General features: G+C 24.2%; 1 protein-coding gene across 1 annotated transcript; it reads left to right on the top strand.

Moving 5' to 3' along the window:
- The first annotated feature begins 127 nt into the window (after positions 1–127).
- LOC117176167 lies at positions 128–15,626 on the top strand. The gene is made up of 5 exons (XM_033366259.1): positions 128–387; positions 3,186–3,303; positions 8,304–8,516; positions 11,127–11,330; positions 15,391–15,626. The coding sequence occupies exons 1-5, from the start codon at positions 236–238 to the stop codon at positions 15,442–15,444; spliced, it is 741 nt and encodes a 246-aa protein (XP_033222150.1). The 5' UTR covers positions 128–235; the 3' UTR covers positions 15,445–15,626.
- Positions 15,627–19,718: the final 4,092 nt, after the last annotated feature.

The raw sequence follows: 19,718 nt of genomic DNA, 5'->3' as shown, positions 1-19,718 counted from the left end.
TATGACTGTTGAAATATTGTACTAGGCATATTTGTATTAGCAGCTGGTAAATAAGGTTGCGAAATAGAAATCTTTGTCTCTATATTATCAAATGGCGCTGCGATCGGAGGGCAAAGACTGACTCTGTCTGTCGGTATCAGTGTATTCCCGAAAAATGATAGCAGTTAGGTGGTTAACGGCGTAAAATGAGAATATCATCTTTGTTCGGAGATAATAATTATCAAACTTATAAAATATGGTTGAAAAGAACGTGATTTTAATTATCTTTACGATATTTCTCATTTCTTTATGCACCAAAGTGTGTACGCAATGCGTTCAAGCGTCACCGTGTTCCTGTACTTTACCGGATGGAACTGGATATGACTTTTCTATTCTTGGAAAACAAAGGTTTGTTGGCTTTTTTAAAACATGTATTAAGTTTCATTGTACCGTTAGATATTATTAGAAAATTGTAAATATTCATGTGCTCTTAAATATTCATGGTGATTTCGAGAAATGAAAAATCACATAACCTCTATAAGTTGATAAAGTAAAAGTATATACATGCACTAAATAACTATACCCAAACCAGGGGATCTTCAAATTTACGACGCATATAACGAAAATATTTTGCGTCAGTTATATGAGTAAATATATAGACAAATTTCATTATTTAACCGGGAATTTTACAAGTTTTTAGAAAAAAAGATCTGTTAAGTTTTTAAAAATAATCAGTTGAATTTTTATCTTTTTCAATCATGATATTCAGTTTACAATTCGTAATTCACAAATCTCGCAATCATTCTGGATTTTGATGTGTAGGCCTACATTTTAATTTAAAGAATTTAAAAATGCACTCTTAAAGGCTTTTATTAAATTTAAAATATATTTTTACTAGAAAATTGGAAAATTTGAAATTTTTGATTTAGGAAAAATAACATTTGCTTCATATTTAGAAATATTTGATCTTTCATGTAAAATCAGTTGAAGATTGATAATTTTATTTGAAAATTCATCAATTTGTTTGAAAATGTAACAGTATTTTCTAACTGAAAATATAACCTTCCATTTGTATATTTCATCACTTTAGTTTGAAAAATTGATCTTTTTGGTTCAAAATTAATTTTTTAACTAAACATTTAAATGTTAATTTTTTTATTTCAAATTAAAGTAATACAGTAGAAGATTAATCATTTTAATTAAAGAATCGAGACTTTTTTGTTAAATATAACTATTTTTGTTTTATTTTTTTGTTGAAACATTTTTTCTTAAATTGAAAATATAACTATTTCACTTGAATATTCCACTATTTTCGTTTAAATCTATATTTTTGGCTGAACATTAATTTTTGTTCAATTAAAAACTTAAATATTCAATTTATAGTTGAAAAATTATTTTTTTCAGTTAAAATTCATCTTTCTTGGTAGAAATGCCACTACTTCGTTAAAAACATCTTTTTGGTTGAAAATTTAATTATTCTAGTTAAAAATTCATAATTAGTTGTAAATTCATATTTTTGATTCAAAGTTCAACTATCAAAGTTAAAGATTGATCATTTTTAGTTAAAAATTCAACTGAAAAATTAACTAACAAAGTTAAATATACATAAATTTAGTTAAAAATTAATTTCTATGGTTGAAAATATAATTTTTTGTGTAGAAATTTTTGTTTTGTTTAACATTTTTATTTACCTGTAAATGAAACGTCCATTTTGGCTGAAAATTTATATTTTTTAGTACAAAATTCATCTTTGTTGGTAGATAACTATTCTTCCTGGTTTGAAGTTTTATTTTTTTTTTTGTTAAAAATGCAACTGCTTGGTTCAGAAGTAAGTTTTTCTTTAAAAAACCATACTTTTATGTTGAAAATTCAACTGCTTTATGGAAAATTCGTCGTTTGACATGAAATTTCAATAATTTGGATGAACTTTTTTCTCTTTTGACTGCAAAATTTATATTGATTGAAAATCCGTCTTCTTGGTTATAAAATTCATTATTATGTTGTTGAAAATTCGTTTTTCTGTTTTTGAAAATTAATTTCTTTCACTGAAAATTTAACTTTTCTATTTTTGGTTTAAAATTTATCTTTAATAATTTGCTAAAAATCCAACTTTTTGTTGAAAATTTCTCTATTTTGTTAAAAAATTTTAACTAAAAAATTCACTAACCTAATTAAAGCTTTATCATTTTAATTAAAAAATTATCTTATTTTTTCTGCCTGAAATATCAACCATTACATTTTAAATGCATCTGTTTTGTTTAAAAAAATCTCGTGGTTAAAAATATAACTATTTGGTCAAAAATGTATCTTTCTTGATTCAAAATTAATTTTTGTTGTTAAAAATTTAATTATTTTATTGAGCATTAAAGTATTTTTTGTTTAAATAGTCTTTTTGGTGGAAAATTTAACGCTATATTGATCATTTGTCCGATTTTATTACAAATCAATTTTTATCAGTAAATTTCGGTTAACAATTTTTTTTTATTACTTACAGAAAGATTATTATATTTTCCTTGAATATTCGTGTGGTAAATGTTTTTTTGTTTTTAATTTGGATTCTAAAATACGAATGATTGAAAGCTTCAAAAGATAAGAATTCTGGTCCCTAGAAAAGTCCTTAAATCTATCTTAAAGTTTAAAATATTTTAAGTAATCTTGGTATTCTAAATCTCTCATTTTTAATAAGTTCAAATGCCTTGCAGAACTTGAAAAAAAATTAATGGGAAACAATTAAAATCTAATAGAATTATTTTGTTAAAATATATAAATTTAGAAGGTAAGGCTTTTAGAAAATGATTTTTTTTAATGTGCACTTTAGCATTCCTGCCTGTTTTTAAAACAAGAACTTACTTCCCTTTTGTTTCTGTTTAAGACTGCCACATTTTAATTTAAAAAATTATAATTAATAAAAATTCCATTGTTTGCTACTTGGTCAAAAATGTATGTTTTAAAGTCTTTAGAAAATACTGAATTTTTGTCATTTTGAGTATTGTTGATTGTTCAATCTTGTTGATTACTACGAACATACGTTTTAAATTTTGTATTTAGGTCTTCGGTTTTACATTTTAAAACACCACCCGAATTTCCATGTGTATTTATCCACATGATTATTTTCATCTTTGTAGATTTTTTGACCATATTTTATTCTGAATACAAGAGTATGGGTCATATTATTTTTGTTTTAATACCGATTTTTAATTTCGTAGTCCGTTGAATCTTACCAGCTTCGGAACAACTCAGAACATAACATACTGGTTCCAGCCGTGTAAAGATGTAATATTCACGAGCAATAATGTCACTGATGGGTGTAATAAACCAGTATCGGTAAGAATATAACCACATATCTAGGAAGAATTGTATAGGGTCGTTAGGGGCAAGTGTGATACGAAATTACAAAGTTTTTGATTAATAATATTTCATATATTTGAGAAGATTATTGTTTCTTTTTTCTCACCGAAATTATCTTTGAACTTTCTACTTGTAATCGCCCCTGCTTTAATCAACGAAAATCTGCATTTAGAAATATTTTTTATTTTCTTTCGTTGTCTGTCAATGATTTCAGAGTTTCCGTTATTGCGGGTACACGAACGAACTTTTGGCCGGAAATTTTACAAATTTTCAAGAAAAAAATCTGTCCAACTGTAATTTCAACCGGGATTTAGAATAATTAGTTAGGTCTAATGTGAATATAAAATAATGAATGATTTTTAAAATTGAACTGTACTTTAAGATTTAAAAAGTGAATAATTATTGATTTTACAAGACGATTCGGAATCAGTTCATAATTTTAGAATTTCCAGATTCTAACGTTAAAAATTAAACTGCTTCAATTGGAAAGTCTTATTATTTAAATAAATGTAGACGCTTAACTTAAACTTTATAAATTATTTAAAATTTTGAAATAATTGAAAAATATTATATTTATATGTAAAAGCTTCTATTACATTTCAAATATTATTTCACTTTAAAATATTCCATTTTTAAACCAGTCAATTTGAAATTTTTTAACTAGGAAATATAACAATTATCTAGAATTAGAAATATATGACTGTTAATTAAAAATCAGTAATTATAATTAAATAGTAGAAGCTAAAAAACTCAACTTTAATCGTTACAATTTTAATTGTTCTTAAAAAAAAATTTAATTCGTAAGTCAAATTGTTGAATTTTTATGTATAAATAACAATTGAACACGTTTTTTCATAGAGAAAATTCGAGTGGAACATTTTAAGGACATTTGTTTAATTTGGAAGAATTTTTTGTTCTTAATTTTAAGAATAATTCGACTGATTCTAAAAGGTGTTTAGAAGTTCTGAAAAAATTAAAAAAATAATTTAGAAATTGAAAATATGTAAAAGTGTTCAGTTTATAAAAAATGTAATTTTTCACTTATAAACGATTCTAGCTAAAAATTGCTTAAAATGATATAATTTTGAAAGTTCTTAAATCCATTGATTTATTCTTCAATTTAGAGCCTTAAAAATGATTATGTGGAATTATATTTTTGGAAATAAATCTGAATCTTTGAACTCTATAATTTATAAAAGTTGAAAAATTTTAATTTGGCAGTTTAACTGCATTGAATTTAAAATTGTACAGTTTAAAAGTGTTAAATTATTAGCCGTAGAGTTCGATTTTTTCAATTTTATTGACTTTAAAAAATGTTTGCGAACCGGGAAAAACCCGGGAAATCATTGAAAAATTGTACAGTTTCTTGAAATCTATACCGTTTTGCGGCAAGAAATGTAAGCACAATCTAAAATTATTTTTAAAAATGTAAATCTTCTAAATCTACGATTTTCTTTTAATTACCGCTTTCCGGTAAAAAATTTTTAATATATACTACGGACGGATAAAAGTCGTTAAAATCATGTTGAATTAAAAAGATTGAAGTTAAAGTAAAACAATTCATACATACGAAAAAATGCATTGAATTCAGTGAGTTTGAAATAATTTTAGGAAAATATAAGCGAATTTAAAAGAATATAATGAAATGCCTGAGAATTCAGGAGACTTCAGAATGAATTAAATAAAACCCGGAAAAATCCATTGAATTGATAAGAATCGCGTGATTTTAGAAGAATTCAAAAGAATTTTAAATTTAAATGAATTAGAGAAAATTTTTAAATCCAAAAAGTCCATTCATTTCAATAAAATTTGTGTGAAGATAGAAGAATTGAAGCAAAATGAGCAGAAGTCGATTAAATATATGAAAATAAATGGCAAATTAAAAAAAAACGTAGTTAATTGAAAAAAATTCTGACATATGAAAAAATCTACTCGATTTAGTAACACTGAAATAAGTTTAGTAAAATATCAGGGAATTACAAAGCACTGAATAAATTCATAAAAATTCATGGTGAATTAAAAAAATTTGATTTGATTGAAAAGAATTCAAACATCTATGAAAAAATAAATTGAATTTACTAAATCTGAAACAAGTTTAGGAAAATTTAAAGGATTTAAAAGAATTTTACGAAATTCCTGAGAATTCACAATACTACAGGATAAATTAAACGAAAACTTTAAAAGCTTTCAAATTAAATTAAAAGGAATTGAAAAACAAATTAATTTTCAAAATATGCCATAGATTTCAGTAAAATTTGAGTCAATTGAGAAGATTTAAAGGAAAATGAGAAGGATTCGATGAAATTCATGATGAATTAAAAATAATAAGTTACTTGGAAAGACTTTAGACATATTAAAAACCCATCGAATTGATTTTAATTAAAAAAATACAAATCAAAAGGTTTTTGACACAATTAAGAATTAGTTTTTTTTTAAATTCAGTTTCTTTAAAATTAATTCATTAAAGGAATAAATAAGTACAGCATTACAAATAATAAGGAATAGAATCTTATTCAGGGTGTCTAGTGACCTTGAAAACCTGGAATTCTCTTTGATTCTTTCACGAAAACCTTGAATTTTAATTATTCTTTTTTTCTTTCTTTCTTTTAAAAAAGTAATTTTATCGAAATTCGAAGAGTAGTTTAAATCTTTCAGCCTATTATAAAAGAAACTTCTCATTTAGAAAAAATCTTTCTGCTGAACCTTTTTTCATTTGTCAAGATATAATTTATCTTTTGTTTATTACAGATTAAATAAAGATATTTCAATGCACCATTACTGAGGTGTTAAACTTAGAAATTATAAAAATTATTAGTTTAAAATTTCGATGTTAATTCTGTTTCAGAATTAGAATAAGCCATGACCATAAAACGGATTTTTCGAGGGGTTGACAACTCGGTTTTTGAGTGTACAACCGATTTCAAACGGTTAAAAAATATTTCTAAAGATTTCAAAATATTTCACGGATGTTAACGATTTAAAAAAGGCGCGCACGCCAGATTTCAATAATGCTTTCACAGCAATTTCACAAACATTTTAAAACTTTAAAGATTTAAAGGATTTCAAAGATTTGAAAAAGGGTACAGGACACCAGATTAAAAAGATTTCAAAAATTTGAAACGATTTCAGGAGGTTTTAAAACATACCAGAAGATTTCAAAATATTTTAAATAATTCAATGACTTAAACGAATACAAAAGATTTTCCAAACAAAGATTCAAGAAAGATTTTGTAAATATTTCAAAATATTTCACAAAGATTTCGAGGATTTCAAACATTCAAAAAAGGCGTGTGCACTAGATTAAAAAGTTTTCACAAAAATTTCCCAAAGATTTCGAACATTTCATAAAGATTTGAAACATTTCACAAAGATTTTAAAACTTACAAAAGAGTTTAAACATTTTAAAAAGGGTATATTAAACCACATTTCTAAGATTTCAAAACATTCAAAGATTTTAAACAATTTCAAAACTTCTTAGGAGGTATCAAAAGATTTGTAATCATTTAAATAATTCCAACGAATTCACAAAGATTTCCAAAGATTTCGCAAAGATTTCACAGATTTCGAACATTGCACAAAGATTTTAAAACTTTCAAAAGATTTGAAAGTTTTCAAAACATTTCGAAGATTTTAGATAACTTCAAATTTTGTTAGGAGATGTCAAAAGGTTTCACAAAAGTTTGAAAGATTTAATAAAACATTCATAAAGATTTCAAAACAATACGAGAATTTCAAAGATTTCAACAAGGGTGCAGTATACCAGATTTCCAGGATTTCAAACCACTTCAAAGATTTTAAACGATTTAAAATGTTTGACAAGATTTCAAACAATTACAAAAGATTTCCGAAAGATTTCTCAAATATTTTAAAGAATTCTTAAGGATTTCGAAACATTTCAAGAATTTCAAAGATTCCAACAAGGGAATCTGGTACACCAGATTTCAAAGATTTCAAAACATTTAAAAGATTTCTTATGATTTCAAACGGTTTCAACAAATTTGAGAAGATTTGAAAAGCTTTCATAATTTCAAACGAACAGAAAAGATTTCACGATCAAAGATTAAAGAAACATTTCAAAAATATTTCAAAGATTTCATAAAGATTAAAAAAAATTGCACAAAGTTTTCGTAGATTTCAAAACTTTCAAGGACTTAAAAGATTCCAACAAGGGTAGAGTAAAACTGATTTCAAAGATTTCAAATATTCCATTGATTTTAAATGATTACAACAAATTTCATCAAGATTTCATAAATATTTCAAATATTCCAGTAATTTCAAACAAATAGAAAAGACTGTGAGAAGATTTCACAATTTCTTTAGAGAATTCATAAGGATTTCAAAAGATTTCAAGAATTTCAAAACATTTCAAAGATTTAAAGCGATTTCAAAAGGTTTCAACACATTTTCGAAAGATTTCAAAAGAATTCAATGGTTTTAAGCAAATAAAAGATTTTGCAAACAAAGATTAAAGAAAGAGTTCACAAAAATTTCAAAGATTTCAAGAATTTTAAAGATTTTACAAAAGTTTTGAAAAATGCCAAAAAATTTCTCAAAGATTTCACCGAAATTTTAAGCTTTCACTGAGGTTTGTAATACTTCACAAAGATTTCAAAAGATTTCACAAAGATTTCAATGATTTCAAAGACATTACAAAGATTAAAAAATATTCCTAAAGATTTCACAAAGACGACTCATGTTCGCAAAAAATTTAGAATTTGTTTATTTACGATTCGGCTTTCTTTAGAAATATTTAGCCCATAAAAAATGAAATGGCTCATTTTTTTCATGTATGACAAACGTTTATTTCATTATTTGATGTAAAACAGGAGACCTGGAAAATTTTGATTTCTTGATCTGGAAAACCTGGAAAAAGACTTTGAATTTTGTTTCTAAGAATCGCTAGACACCCTGTTATTGCTATAGTACAATTATAAATTTAGACATGAAAAGCCAATTTATTTATATATTTTTCTTAGTTGTGCACTTGGAATTCTACCGAAAAAGGTCCTCAAAGTCGCGGAAATGTATCGGAAGCCACCTTACAACTTCAATCGAGCAATGAGCATATTCTTATGCTAGTTTATAAACACAAGAATTATACTACAAAAATTCATTTAATATGTTGTGGTGAAGGTTGTGTTACGAATCTCCAATTCGACAATGGTATTCCGACTGCTTCTCTTTCAACGGTAAGTTTTTAATAAATATTCAGTTTTCAAGTTAAAATTATACAGGGTTAGGGAATTATGGAAAGTGAAAAAAAGTGAGGGAATATCAGGGAAAATCCGAAAAACTCAGGGAATTTGTAGTTAAAGTTTAGTGGTCATCCGCCAATTACGTAAGGCATTTTTCTGAAATTCCATGACCTAAATGAAATTTTATTTAGAAAAAATTGTGCTCAATAACAAGTAAGTCTTAGAAGTGCATAAGTTTATAATTTTTGTAATTTATAACTTTTTTCGTCGACAATTCATCTTGTGAAGAAAAATATTATTTGGTTGAGAATCAACTTTTTTTGTTAAAAATTCATATTTACGGTTGGAAATTTCTACTGTTTTGTAGAAAATTGATCTTTTTGGCATGAAAATTCAAAATTTTGGATGACTTTTTGGGGAAAAATGAATCTTTTTAATTGAAAATTCATTTCTTTAGTTGAAAATAAACTATTTTGTTGAAAATTAGTTTTTTTTTTTATTAACAACATATTTGTTACATCATCTTTTCATCATTTTTGTACATCTTCATCTGTTTTGGTAGAAAATTAATTTTCTATGCTGAAAATTAAACTATTTAATTAAAAATTGCTTTGTTTGGTTGGGCATTCATTTCACTGAGTAATAGTTTAACTATTTGTGGAAAATTCATTTATTTGGTTAAAAATATGTCTTTTTATGTAAAATATTAATCTCCTTGGTTGACAATTTATCTTTTTGGTTAAACATTCATTTTTTTGGTTCAAAATTCAACTATTTGATTGAAAATTCATGTATTTTGTTGAATATTCGTCTTTTTTGGTAGAAAAGTAATCTTATCAGTTGAACATCCTGTTTTTTTTATTGAAAATTCACTTCTTTGCTTGCAAATTGAACTACATTGTTAACAAAAATTTATTATTGAAAATTCATTTTTGAGCTGAAAATTGAATTATTCCATTTTTATGTTGAAAATTCATCTTTTTTGTTAAAAATTCATTTTTGTTGGTTAAAGCTTCATCATTTTCGTTAAAAATTCATTTCTTCGGTTAAAAGTGAAAGTCTATTCTTTTTTGTTAAAAATTAAATTGAAAAATGAACTGTACTTTAAGATTTTAGGTTTTAAGATTTTAGAACTTTCAGATTTTAAAATTCAAAAGAAAAAAAAGAAATAAATAATAATGATAATAATTTTTTGTTTTTAATTTAAAAAGCTTTTAATTTTGGATATATTATTTTTAAGTTATTTTAAAGTTGAAAATATTGTATAAAGTTTCAATCGGGCATTTACATTTGTTTAACTACACTAGAAATCTCAAAATTCCAATTAAAATAATTTAATTATTAATGTTAAAATCTGGAAGTTATGAATTTAAAAATCTAAAATCTTAAAGTACAATTCAATTTTTAAATCATTAATTAGAAATATTCACATCTGATCAACTACAAATGTTTTTTAAGTTGACATTTTTTTTTATTAATTCAACCAATTTGATTAGGAATAAAAAAAATTGGTAGAAATAAAGACTTTTACACTTTTTGTTGAGAATTAATTTGTTTAAAGATTCATCTATTCTGCTGAAAATTTAACTATTTTGTTGGAAATTGTTTTTTGGTTCAAAATCAATTTTTGGAGACTAAAATTTATCTCTTTTAGTTGATACTTCATGTATTTCTTAATTATATTTGAAAATTTATTCTTCAAACTGAAAAGTTCGCTTTCTTTTTTATTGAAAATACATTGTTTTAGCTGAAAATTCGTATATTTTGTTGAAAATTTGTTTGGTTTTGTAAAAAAATCTGTTTTCTGTTTGAAAATTCATCTATTTGGTTAAAAACTCATTTTTGTTGTTTAAAGATTTATCATTTTCGTTAAAAAATAATTTTTTCGATTAACGGAGAAAGTGTATTCTATTTTTTGAAAACTCGTTTTTTCTTAATTCAACCGTTTTGATTACGAATAACAAAAATTTGGTTGAAATATAGACTTTTACACTTTTTGTTGAGAATTAATTTTTTTAAAGATTCATCTATTTTGCTGAAAATTGGACTATTTTGTTGAAAATTCGTTTTTTGGTTCAAATTCAATTTTTGTAGCCTAAAATTTATCTCTTTTGGTTGATACTTCATGTTTTTTTATTCGTCTTTCTTGGTAGAAGATTAATCTTCCTAGGTAAGAATTCTCCCCTTTGGCTAACATTTAAAATATTTTGTTGAAAATTCATTTTTTGGTTAAAAATTATTTTTTCTTAGTCTAAAATTTATCTCTGTTAGTTGAAGCTTCACGTACTTTGTTGAAAATCTTTCTTGGAAGAAAATTAATCTTCTTGGTTGGAAATTCCTCTTTTTTGATGAAAAACATTCTTCTTTTTGGTAGAATTTAACCTTCATGGTTAAAAAATTAAACTATTTGGATGAAAATTCTTCTGTTTGTTTTTTGTAGAAAATTTATTTTTCTAACTGAAAAGTTCGCTTCCTTTTTTGTTGAAAATACATTTTTTTTAGTTCAAAATTTGTTTGTTTTGGTAAAAAATTCAGTGAGATAATTTTGAAATTGGAATTTTGAAGCAAACCTGTTATAGTATTAAATTAGCAGTTATTTTTCAGACATTGTTACTGTATTCGCCTGCCGTATGTAAACACCGGAGAGAAGGCATTTCGGGCGGATCTGTCTTTTTTATATTGTTGCTGGTTTTCCTTGGAGTCTACTTTATCGGAGGCGCCTTGGCTCTGAAATTTTTAAGAGGAGCTACTGGCTGGGAAATGTTACCGAATCATAAGTTTTGGCTGGCTCTTGGAACAAAAATCAGAGTAAGTTTAATCTTGAAATTATTTTTTTCTAATATGCAGGGTGGCAGCAGGTCAATAAATTAATTCAATAAATTATAAATTAATGGAAGTGTTAACCACTATTGAATTCAGGTCTATGCAGATTTCTGAATTTTCTTGAATTTTTAAAAACATTTGTGGGTATTTTAAAACATTCCAAATGTTTTTTTATCGATTTCAATAATTACAAGGGATTTTAAAAGATTCTGGGATATTTTTGGAAGTTCTAATAAATTTTCAAGAGCTTTCAAAAGTTTCAAGGGATTTCAAAAGATTACAACAAATTTGAAATATTGTAGAGTATTTAAAAAAATTCCAATAGATTTTTTGTAAAACTTCTAACAAATTTAGAGAGCTTTAAAAAGTTTCAAAGAACTTTAAAATATTTTAAAGGATTAGAAATATATTAGGTTGCTTTGAAAGATTCCAAGGCATTTTTAAGGGATTTGAGAAATTTCAAAGACTTGCCAAGGAGTGTAAGGAAATAAAAAAAAGTTCAGGGGTTTTAAAGAATTGTATAGAATTTTGGAATATGTGGAATGATTTTATAATACCTTCAAGGTTTTAGGATATTTTAAAGGATTCCAATGGATTATATCAGATTTTCAAGAATTTCAATGATTTTAAGGGACTTTGAAAAAGCTCTGGAGGTATTTTAATCGATTTTCTAGGATTTCAGGAATTCAAACATTCTACGAAATTTCAGAAAAATTCCAAGGAATTTCCAATTAATTTTAATCATTTTAAAGGTTTTCGAAGAATTTTAAAGGATTTAAAACATTTTAGAGTATTTTTGAGAAATCTATGAATTTGAAGGGATTTCAAGAGTCTTAGGAATTTTCAATTGATTTCAATAATCTAAAGGGATTTCAAACAATTTCGAAACATTTCAAATATTTAAGGGTATTTTTGAAAATTCTGAGAATATTTATGATCTTCGAAAAGTTTCGAGTGATTTCTATATATTTCAAATATTGTACGAAATTAAAAAAAATTGCAAGGAATTTTAAATTGATTTCAGTAATTTGAAAGGATTTCAAATAATTTGAAATATTTGAAGGTATTTTTAAAAAATCTAAGTAATTTACATGAGCTTTAAAAATTGCAAGAGATTTTTAAGGATTGAAAAAGATTTCAAACATTCTACGAAATTAAAAAAAATTCCAAGGAATTTTCAATTGATTTAAGTAATTTGAACGGATTTCAAATAATTTGAAATATTATAAGGTTTTTTAAAGAAATTTTAAGTAATTTAGATGAGCTTTAAAAATTGCAAGAGATTTTCAATGATTGCAAAATATTTCAAATATTCTACGAATTAAAAAAAAAACAATTCCAAGGAATTTTCAATTGATTTCAATCATTTTATGGGTTTCTACAGAATTTGGAAGGACTTAAAAAATTTTAGAGTATTTTTGAAAAATCTATGAATATTTATGATCTTCAAAAAATTTAGAGTGATTTTTAAAGATCAAAAGATTTGGATTATTTTACAAAATTAAAAAAAATTTCCAAGGAATTTTAAATTGATTTCAGTAATTTGAAAGGATTTCAAATAATTTGAAATATTTGAAGGTATTTTAAAAAAATCTAAGTAATTTACATGAGCTTTAAAAATTGCAAGAGATTTTCAATTATTGAAAAAGATTTCAAACATTCTACGAAATTTAAGAAAATTTCAAGGAATTTTCAATTTATTTCAATGATTTTATGGGTTCCCAAAGAATTTGGAAGGACTTAAAACATTTTAGAGTATTTTTGAAAAATCTATGAATATTTATGATTTTCCAAAAATTTCGAGTGATTTCTAAAGATTTCAAAATATTTTGAATATTTTACGTTTTACGAAATATAAAAAAAATTCCAACGAATTTTCAATTGATTTCAACAATTTGAAGGGATTTCAAAGAATTTCAAACGTTTATCAATATTTTAGGGTATTTACAAAAATTATAAGGTTTTTTAAATTGATTTCAGTAATTTGAAGGGATTTTAAAATATTCCAAGGAATTTTCAATTGATTTCAATAATCTAAAGGGATTTCAAACAATTTCGAAAGATTTTAAATATTTAAGGGTATTTTTGAAAATTCTGAGAATATTTATGATCTTCGAAAAGTTTCGAGTGATTTCTATATATTTCAAATGTTGCACGAAATTTAAAAAAATTGCAAGGAATTTTCAAATAATTTCAAAAATTTGAAGGGATTTCAAATAATTTGAAATATTTTAAGGTATTTTTAAAAATTCGAAGTAATTTACATGAACTTTAAAAATTGTAAGAGATTTCCAATGATTGCAAAAGATTTCAAACATTCTACAAAATTTAAGAAAATTCCAAGTAATTTTCAATTGATTTCAATCATTTTAAGGGTTTCCAAAGAATTTGGAAGGATTTAAAAACATTTTAGAGTATTTTTGAAAAATCTATGAACATTTATGATTTTCCAAAAATTTCGAGTGATTTCTGAAGATTTCAGAAGATTTTAAATATTTTATGAAATATAGAAAAAATTCCAAGGAATTTTCAATTGATTTCAGTGATTTGAAGGGATTTCAAAGAATTTCAAACGCTTATCAATATTTTAGGGTATTTACAAAAATTATAAGATTTTTAAAATTGATTTCAGTTATTTGAAGGGATTTTAAGGGTCCAAGGAATTTTCAATTGATTTCAATAATCTAAAGGGATTTGAAACAATTCCGAAAGATTTTTATGTTTAAGGTTATTTTTGAAAATTCTGAGAATATTTATTGTCTTCGCAAAGTTTCGAGTGATTTCTATATATTTCAAATATTGTACGAAATTAAAAAAAATTGCAAGGAATTTAAAAATAATTTCAGAAATTTGAAGGGATTTCAAAGAATTTTAAACACTTATTAATATTTTAGGGTATTTACAAAAATTATAAGGTTTTTTAAATTGATTTCAGTAATTTGAAGGGATTTTAAAAGAGACCAAGGAATTTTCAAGAGGTCTAAAAGATTTAAATGGAATTCAAAAGGTTTTAAACGATCCTAAATATCTGAGATTATTTTTAATATTTTTCAATAATTTAAAGTGATTTCAAAGGATCTGAATGATTTAAGAGTATTTAAAAAAAATCAAAAACATTTTCAAGAGCTTTTTAAAGTTCAAAGGATTTGAAAATATTTCAAAGGGTTATAAATATTTTAGGGTATTTAAAAAAAAATCTCAGGAATTTTTATGAGCTTCAAAAAATCGCAACACATTTCCAAAGATTGTAAAGGATTTGAAATATCTTAAAGAATTTAAAAATAATTGATTTGAATAATTTGAAGGGATTTCAAAGGATATTAAATATTTTGAGATATTTCAAAATATTACAAGGCATCCAAGAGATTAACAAATTTTATGCGAGTTTAATGATTTTAAGGGATTTTAAAAGCTCAATGTATTTTAATCAGTTTTCTAGGATTTCAGGAAAGATAAGATTTTACAGAATCTGACGATATTTTATAATAGTTTAATATATTTTTAAATATATTTTTAAATTAATTTCGAATTCACCTTGAATTTTGATCAGTTTATTCTGAATTCCTTTAAATTCTCTTCAATTCTTTGGGATTCTCTTAAATTTTATGAATTCTTCTAAATTATTTTAAGTCTACTCAATTCAATGGATTTTTTAGGTTTTGTTTAATTTATCCTGAAGTATTTTAAGCTTGAGTTTTTCTAAACTCATTTCAAACTTACTAAATTCAATTAATTAAAGAAAAATTTGATACTTTTTCAATTCATAAAATTTTTTTTTTCTCTAATTTCCTTTAAATCCACAAGGAAAATGGGAAGTTTGTCAGAAAAATCAGGGAATTTAAAAAACGACGTTTTGCGGCCTCTCTGCACCTTAGTTTTTAAATAATGATTAAATTAGTTCTTTATACTTGACAAATATGGATTTTTATATACTTTCAAGTTTTTAAAAGATCCATTGAAACCGGCTTTCCACAACTGCGGACATCCCTCTGTTTGCATAAAATCTAAAGCTTTTCTCATTGTTCTTTCTGTATTTGCATTACAGATCGGATTCTCGTTCCTCTGCAGTGGCTGTCAAGATAGTTACGAGCGAATTTAAATTTGTTTGCTACATTTTACGTATAATACTGGAAAAATGAAAAGAAGGCTGATTTTTATTCATCCATGCTCACTAATTACTTTGTTTCTGGCATGGTGTGAATTGATATAGGTATTTATGTCTGTATAAAGTAATGTGTATTTTCTAAAGCTAATAAAAATCTTGTAAATTTTTTTAACTTACGCATGTCTATTTTTATATAAACAAGGTATCTCGGTCAAACTGAGGTGAACTGTAATAATAATGCTGGTATTATTTTCGGCAATCAAGTAGTTTCAGGGGCAATTACAAGAACATAATTATGCAAAAAAATATCTTCCATTTAGTGTTTTATATTGCGAATTGGTGATTTATTTAATAAAAAACATACCATATTGAATAGTTTTGTTTAATTGAAAAGTATCATTTTCTTGGGCTTCAACTATACAGTTTCATTTGTTAATTTAAAAAAATTATTTGGTACCAGAGAAGACGAATTGTTAATAAAACAGTTGTATTTTCAACCTGGAAATACTAATTTTCAATTAAAAAATATGATAGAGCTGATATTGAAAGCAAAAAATGTTTTAATTTTAAATAAGAAACAGTTGAATGTAACCAAAAAATATGTATTTTCAACGAAATGCTTGAATCCTTAATTAAAACAGATTAATTCTCAACCGTAGAGTTGTATTTTTAATTAATAACATTGATTTTCTACACAAAAAATAGAATTTATTTTGAACCAAATACTTATTTCCTTTTCTACACAAAAAATAGAATTTATTTTGAACCAAATACTTATTTCCTACCCAATAATTGATTTTTCAACCAATAAAATTAAATTTCCGAAAATAAAATCAAGAATCTAACCCATAATTAAGTTTATAAAAATATAGATTGAAGTTTAAAATAACCTGCTTCATTGACCTGAAAAATGGTCATTTTCCATCTTAAATTTGGGATTTTAAACAAAAATTTATCCATTTAAAAAATTTGTTTAAATAAAAAAAATTTATTGTCAAATTTCACACATGTAATTTATCTATGTTATTATAAATAATTTATTAATCAATTACTTCAAATTAAATAATAGATTTTCTATAATAATTCTCCTTGCCTAAGAATTTAGGCATTTCTATTTCAACAAAATGTATAAATTTTGAACCAAATAGTCGAATTTTCTATCAGAAATAGAAAGTTTCATCAAAATACCATTTTTTAAATATATTTTCAACAAAAAGCTTGAGTTCTTAAGTAAAACAGACTAATTCTCAACCGTAGAGTTGTATTTTTAACCATTAAAATTTATTTTCTACACAAAAAATAGAATTTATTTTGAACCAAATACATATTTTCTACCCAATAATTGATTTTTCAACCAATAAGATGTTATGTTAGTCCAATTTTATTATAATAATTTTTAGGTTATATATTTTTTTTCCTACAAATTTTGAACTAAATCGTGAAATTTTAAAACTAAGAAAGATCAATATTTTAAAAAATCTAGTCAAGTTGAATTTTTATTGAAAATTAATTTTTAATAAAAAAAATTAAATTTCTACGAAACTGTTTCATTTTGTACCCAATTAGAATTTTATACCAAATTCTGGAATTTTTAAACCAAAGAGACAAATTTTCTATAAAAACAGTTTTCACTAGAAATTATGAATCTTCAACAAAAATTTAATTTTTAACCAATCAGTTGAATTTTGCATCAAATAGTTAAATTCTCAGTTTATAAAAATCTTCTTCGTCAACAAAAAACTAATTTTCTACTGAAATCATAAATCTTTAATAAAAAAAAAGAATTGTCGAGAAAATAGTTCAACTTTCAACCAAGTAGTTGAATTTTTAATCTAAAAATATAAATTTTGAACGTTGAATTAAAGTTAAATTTAATCAAAAAAAGAATTTTCAACAAAATACTTCAATGTTGAACTAAAACAGATTAATTTTCAAATAAGCAATTTTGTTTTTGACACAAAAAAAATTATTTTCTACCAAAGAGACGAGTTTTCAACAAAATAAGTCAATTTTCAACCAATTGCTTCAATTTTTAACACCAAATAGTGAATTTTTACTAAAGTTAATTTTAATGGTAACAGATTAATTTTTTACTAGACAGTAGTCATAAATTAAACGAAATTTTAATCAAATTGTTGATTTATCAAGCCAAAAAGATAAATTAAAAAATTTCAAATTCCTATTTATTTGCTAAAAGTTTGTAATCGCTTTAATTCGAATTGAAATTAAATTCTGAGAATTGAGAACAAGAAAATAAGTATTATCAGTTTGTTTTTAAACTTATACACACATTCGTAAACAATTCGTAAACAAATTAAAAATTTTTTTTTGAATATTTCAGATGTGTCAGAAAAGATTTTAAAGAAATATTTTTATTTTATAGGATTTTACCAAATATTAGGAAAAATTCGAATATTTTCAAAAGATGTTTAGGACTTTTAGAAGTTTAGAAGAAATCCAGAAATCTTTGATAAATTTTCTTCAATGTTTCCAATCTTTTAAATCTATCTTATGTATTTAAAACGTCTTAAATGCCTGAAAATATATTTAACTGACTCGAATTTTTCTCAAAACCAGGGAAAATCATTCAAAATGTAAAAAAATTGGCTTATAATCTTCTAAACTTTCCCAAGCAATTTAAGGCAATTTGTTTATTCTCTTGAAACCTTTCGAAAGTTTTTTAAAGCTTCTAAAGTTTATTAGGAAATCGTTTTATATATTTAAAAACCTTTTTTTAACTTTCTCTTATAGTTCATCTTTTCAAAATAAATTTTTTTTAAAAATTGTTTACACGAATATTAAGAAAATTCGTTTTTTTCTTATTAGACCTTATGAACCTTTTACTCTTTCAAAAGTATTCAAATTTTTCCTTATTTTTTTTTAATCCTGCAAAATTAGAAAAATTACCTTTAAAATCTTTCAGTCTTCTTTGACAATTTTTAAAATATTTTAGACGTTTTAAATAATCTCAAAACTTAACTTTTCGAAATAAAAGATTATTTAAATTTTTTATAGGAACCTAAAAAGTATTTTTCATTTTCGTGAAACCTTACAAAATTCATAAAAAAATCTTACAAGTTTTAATTATTTCTGAATCGTTTCAAAATTGTTGAATATCTTTTAAACTCACTTAAATTTGAAAGTACATTTTCCAAACCAACTTGAACTTGAAAAAAAGAAACAAAATTGTGCAACAAAATTTTACAGGACATTTTTTTCAATCTTCTCTTAGAATTCATTACAAAAAAATCATTAAAAATTTTCCCATATATATTTTTTCATATTCCTGGCATCCTGCAAAATTCAGTTTATCTAAAGATGTTTCACATCCTGAAAAATTAAAAAAATGGTCTAAATGTCTATCTTCAAAACTTAAAGTTATGTTTAAAAATAAAACCTAAAACATTACAAAATTTCCCAGAATTCTTTAAAAAAATTCTATCATCTCAAATCTTTCATAATTTTTAAAATGCTTCTGACTATTTTTCGAATTCTTCAAAATAATGTTTTTGCCCATAATTTAACCCTCAAAGTGCTTGCACGGTAAAAATGACGGTGAAAGGCATTGTGGGTATTCAACACCCCAGCGTATTAAATCATGTATTGTTTAAACCCTATTGAATATTTTGTCACAATAAAATTATCCGATATAGTTTGAGGTATCTTTTATTGAGTAGAGTTCCTTTTTTATAGCTATTTATTTATTTTAAGTTTGTTAAGAAAATTATTGAAAAAAGAGAAAAATGGGGGTTTTACTTGAAAATTCATAAAAAAATATTGCAACATGGATGCTTTCAAAAAAGATATTTATTTGCACAGTTGGAAAGTCAATTGTATGATAAAAATTGATGAACTTTGGCATGTAATACTATAAAAATACAAGAAATTGAAAAAAGAGACATATATAACTGTATTTTAACAATTATATTTTATTCAACACACCCACAATCTGCTCTCGCCTGACGCGCTGCGGTAAGTTATAAGGCATCTACAAAGAAAACAAGTATGAAATAATCGAAAAAAATATTTACTTCACTTCATGTGATATACTTACGTTATAAAGTAAACAAAAATCAATAAAATTTCAACAAAAAAAATTTGCTTCAAAATTACTTTTTCACTCACTAAGTGCACACTGGGTGTTAGACACCCCACGATTTTTTTACCTCCAATTTCAGCTAAACGACTTTACTCACAGTTAGTGTCTCTAAATAAAGCTAGATGGCGACATTTTCTCAATGGTTTCGAATTAAGTATAGTTTATAAGA

Source organism: Belonocnema kinseyi, chromosome 7 (assembly GCF_010883055.1).
Source record: "Belonocnema kinseyi isolate 2016_QV_RU_SX_M_011 chromosome 7, B_treatae_v1, whole genome shotgun sequence".
Taxonomy (NCBI): Eukaryota; Metazoa; Arthropoda; class Insecta; order Hymenoptera; family Cynipidae; genus Belonocnema; species Belonocnema kinseyi.
This window is presented reverse-complemented; position numbering and strand designations above follow the sequence as displayed.

Coding starts and splice junctions, on each gene's coding strand:
- LOC117176167 (XM_033366259.1), top strand. CDS start 236: ATGGTTGAAAAGAACGTGATTTTAATTATCTTTACGATATTTCTCATT. Junction 388..3,185: donor TCTATTCTTGGAAAACAAAG/GTTTGTTGGCTT, acceptor TTAATTTCGTAG/TCCGTTGAATCTTACCAGCT. Junction 11,331..15,390: donor CTCTTGGAACAAAAATCAGA/GTAAGTTTAATC, acceptor TTTGCATTACAG/ATCGGATTCTCGTTCCTCTG.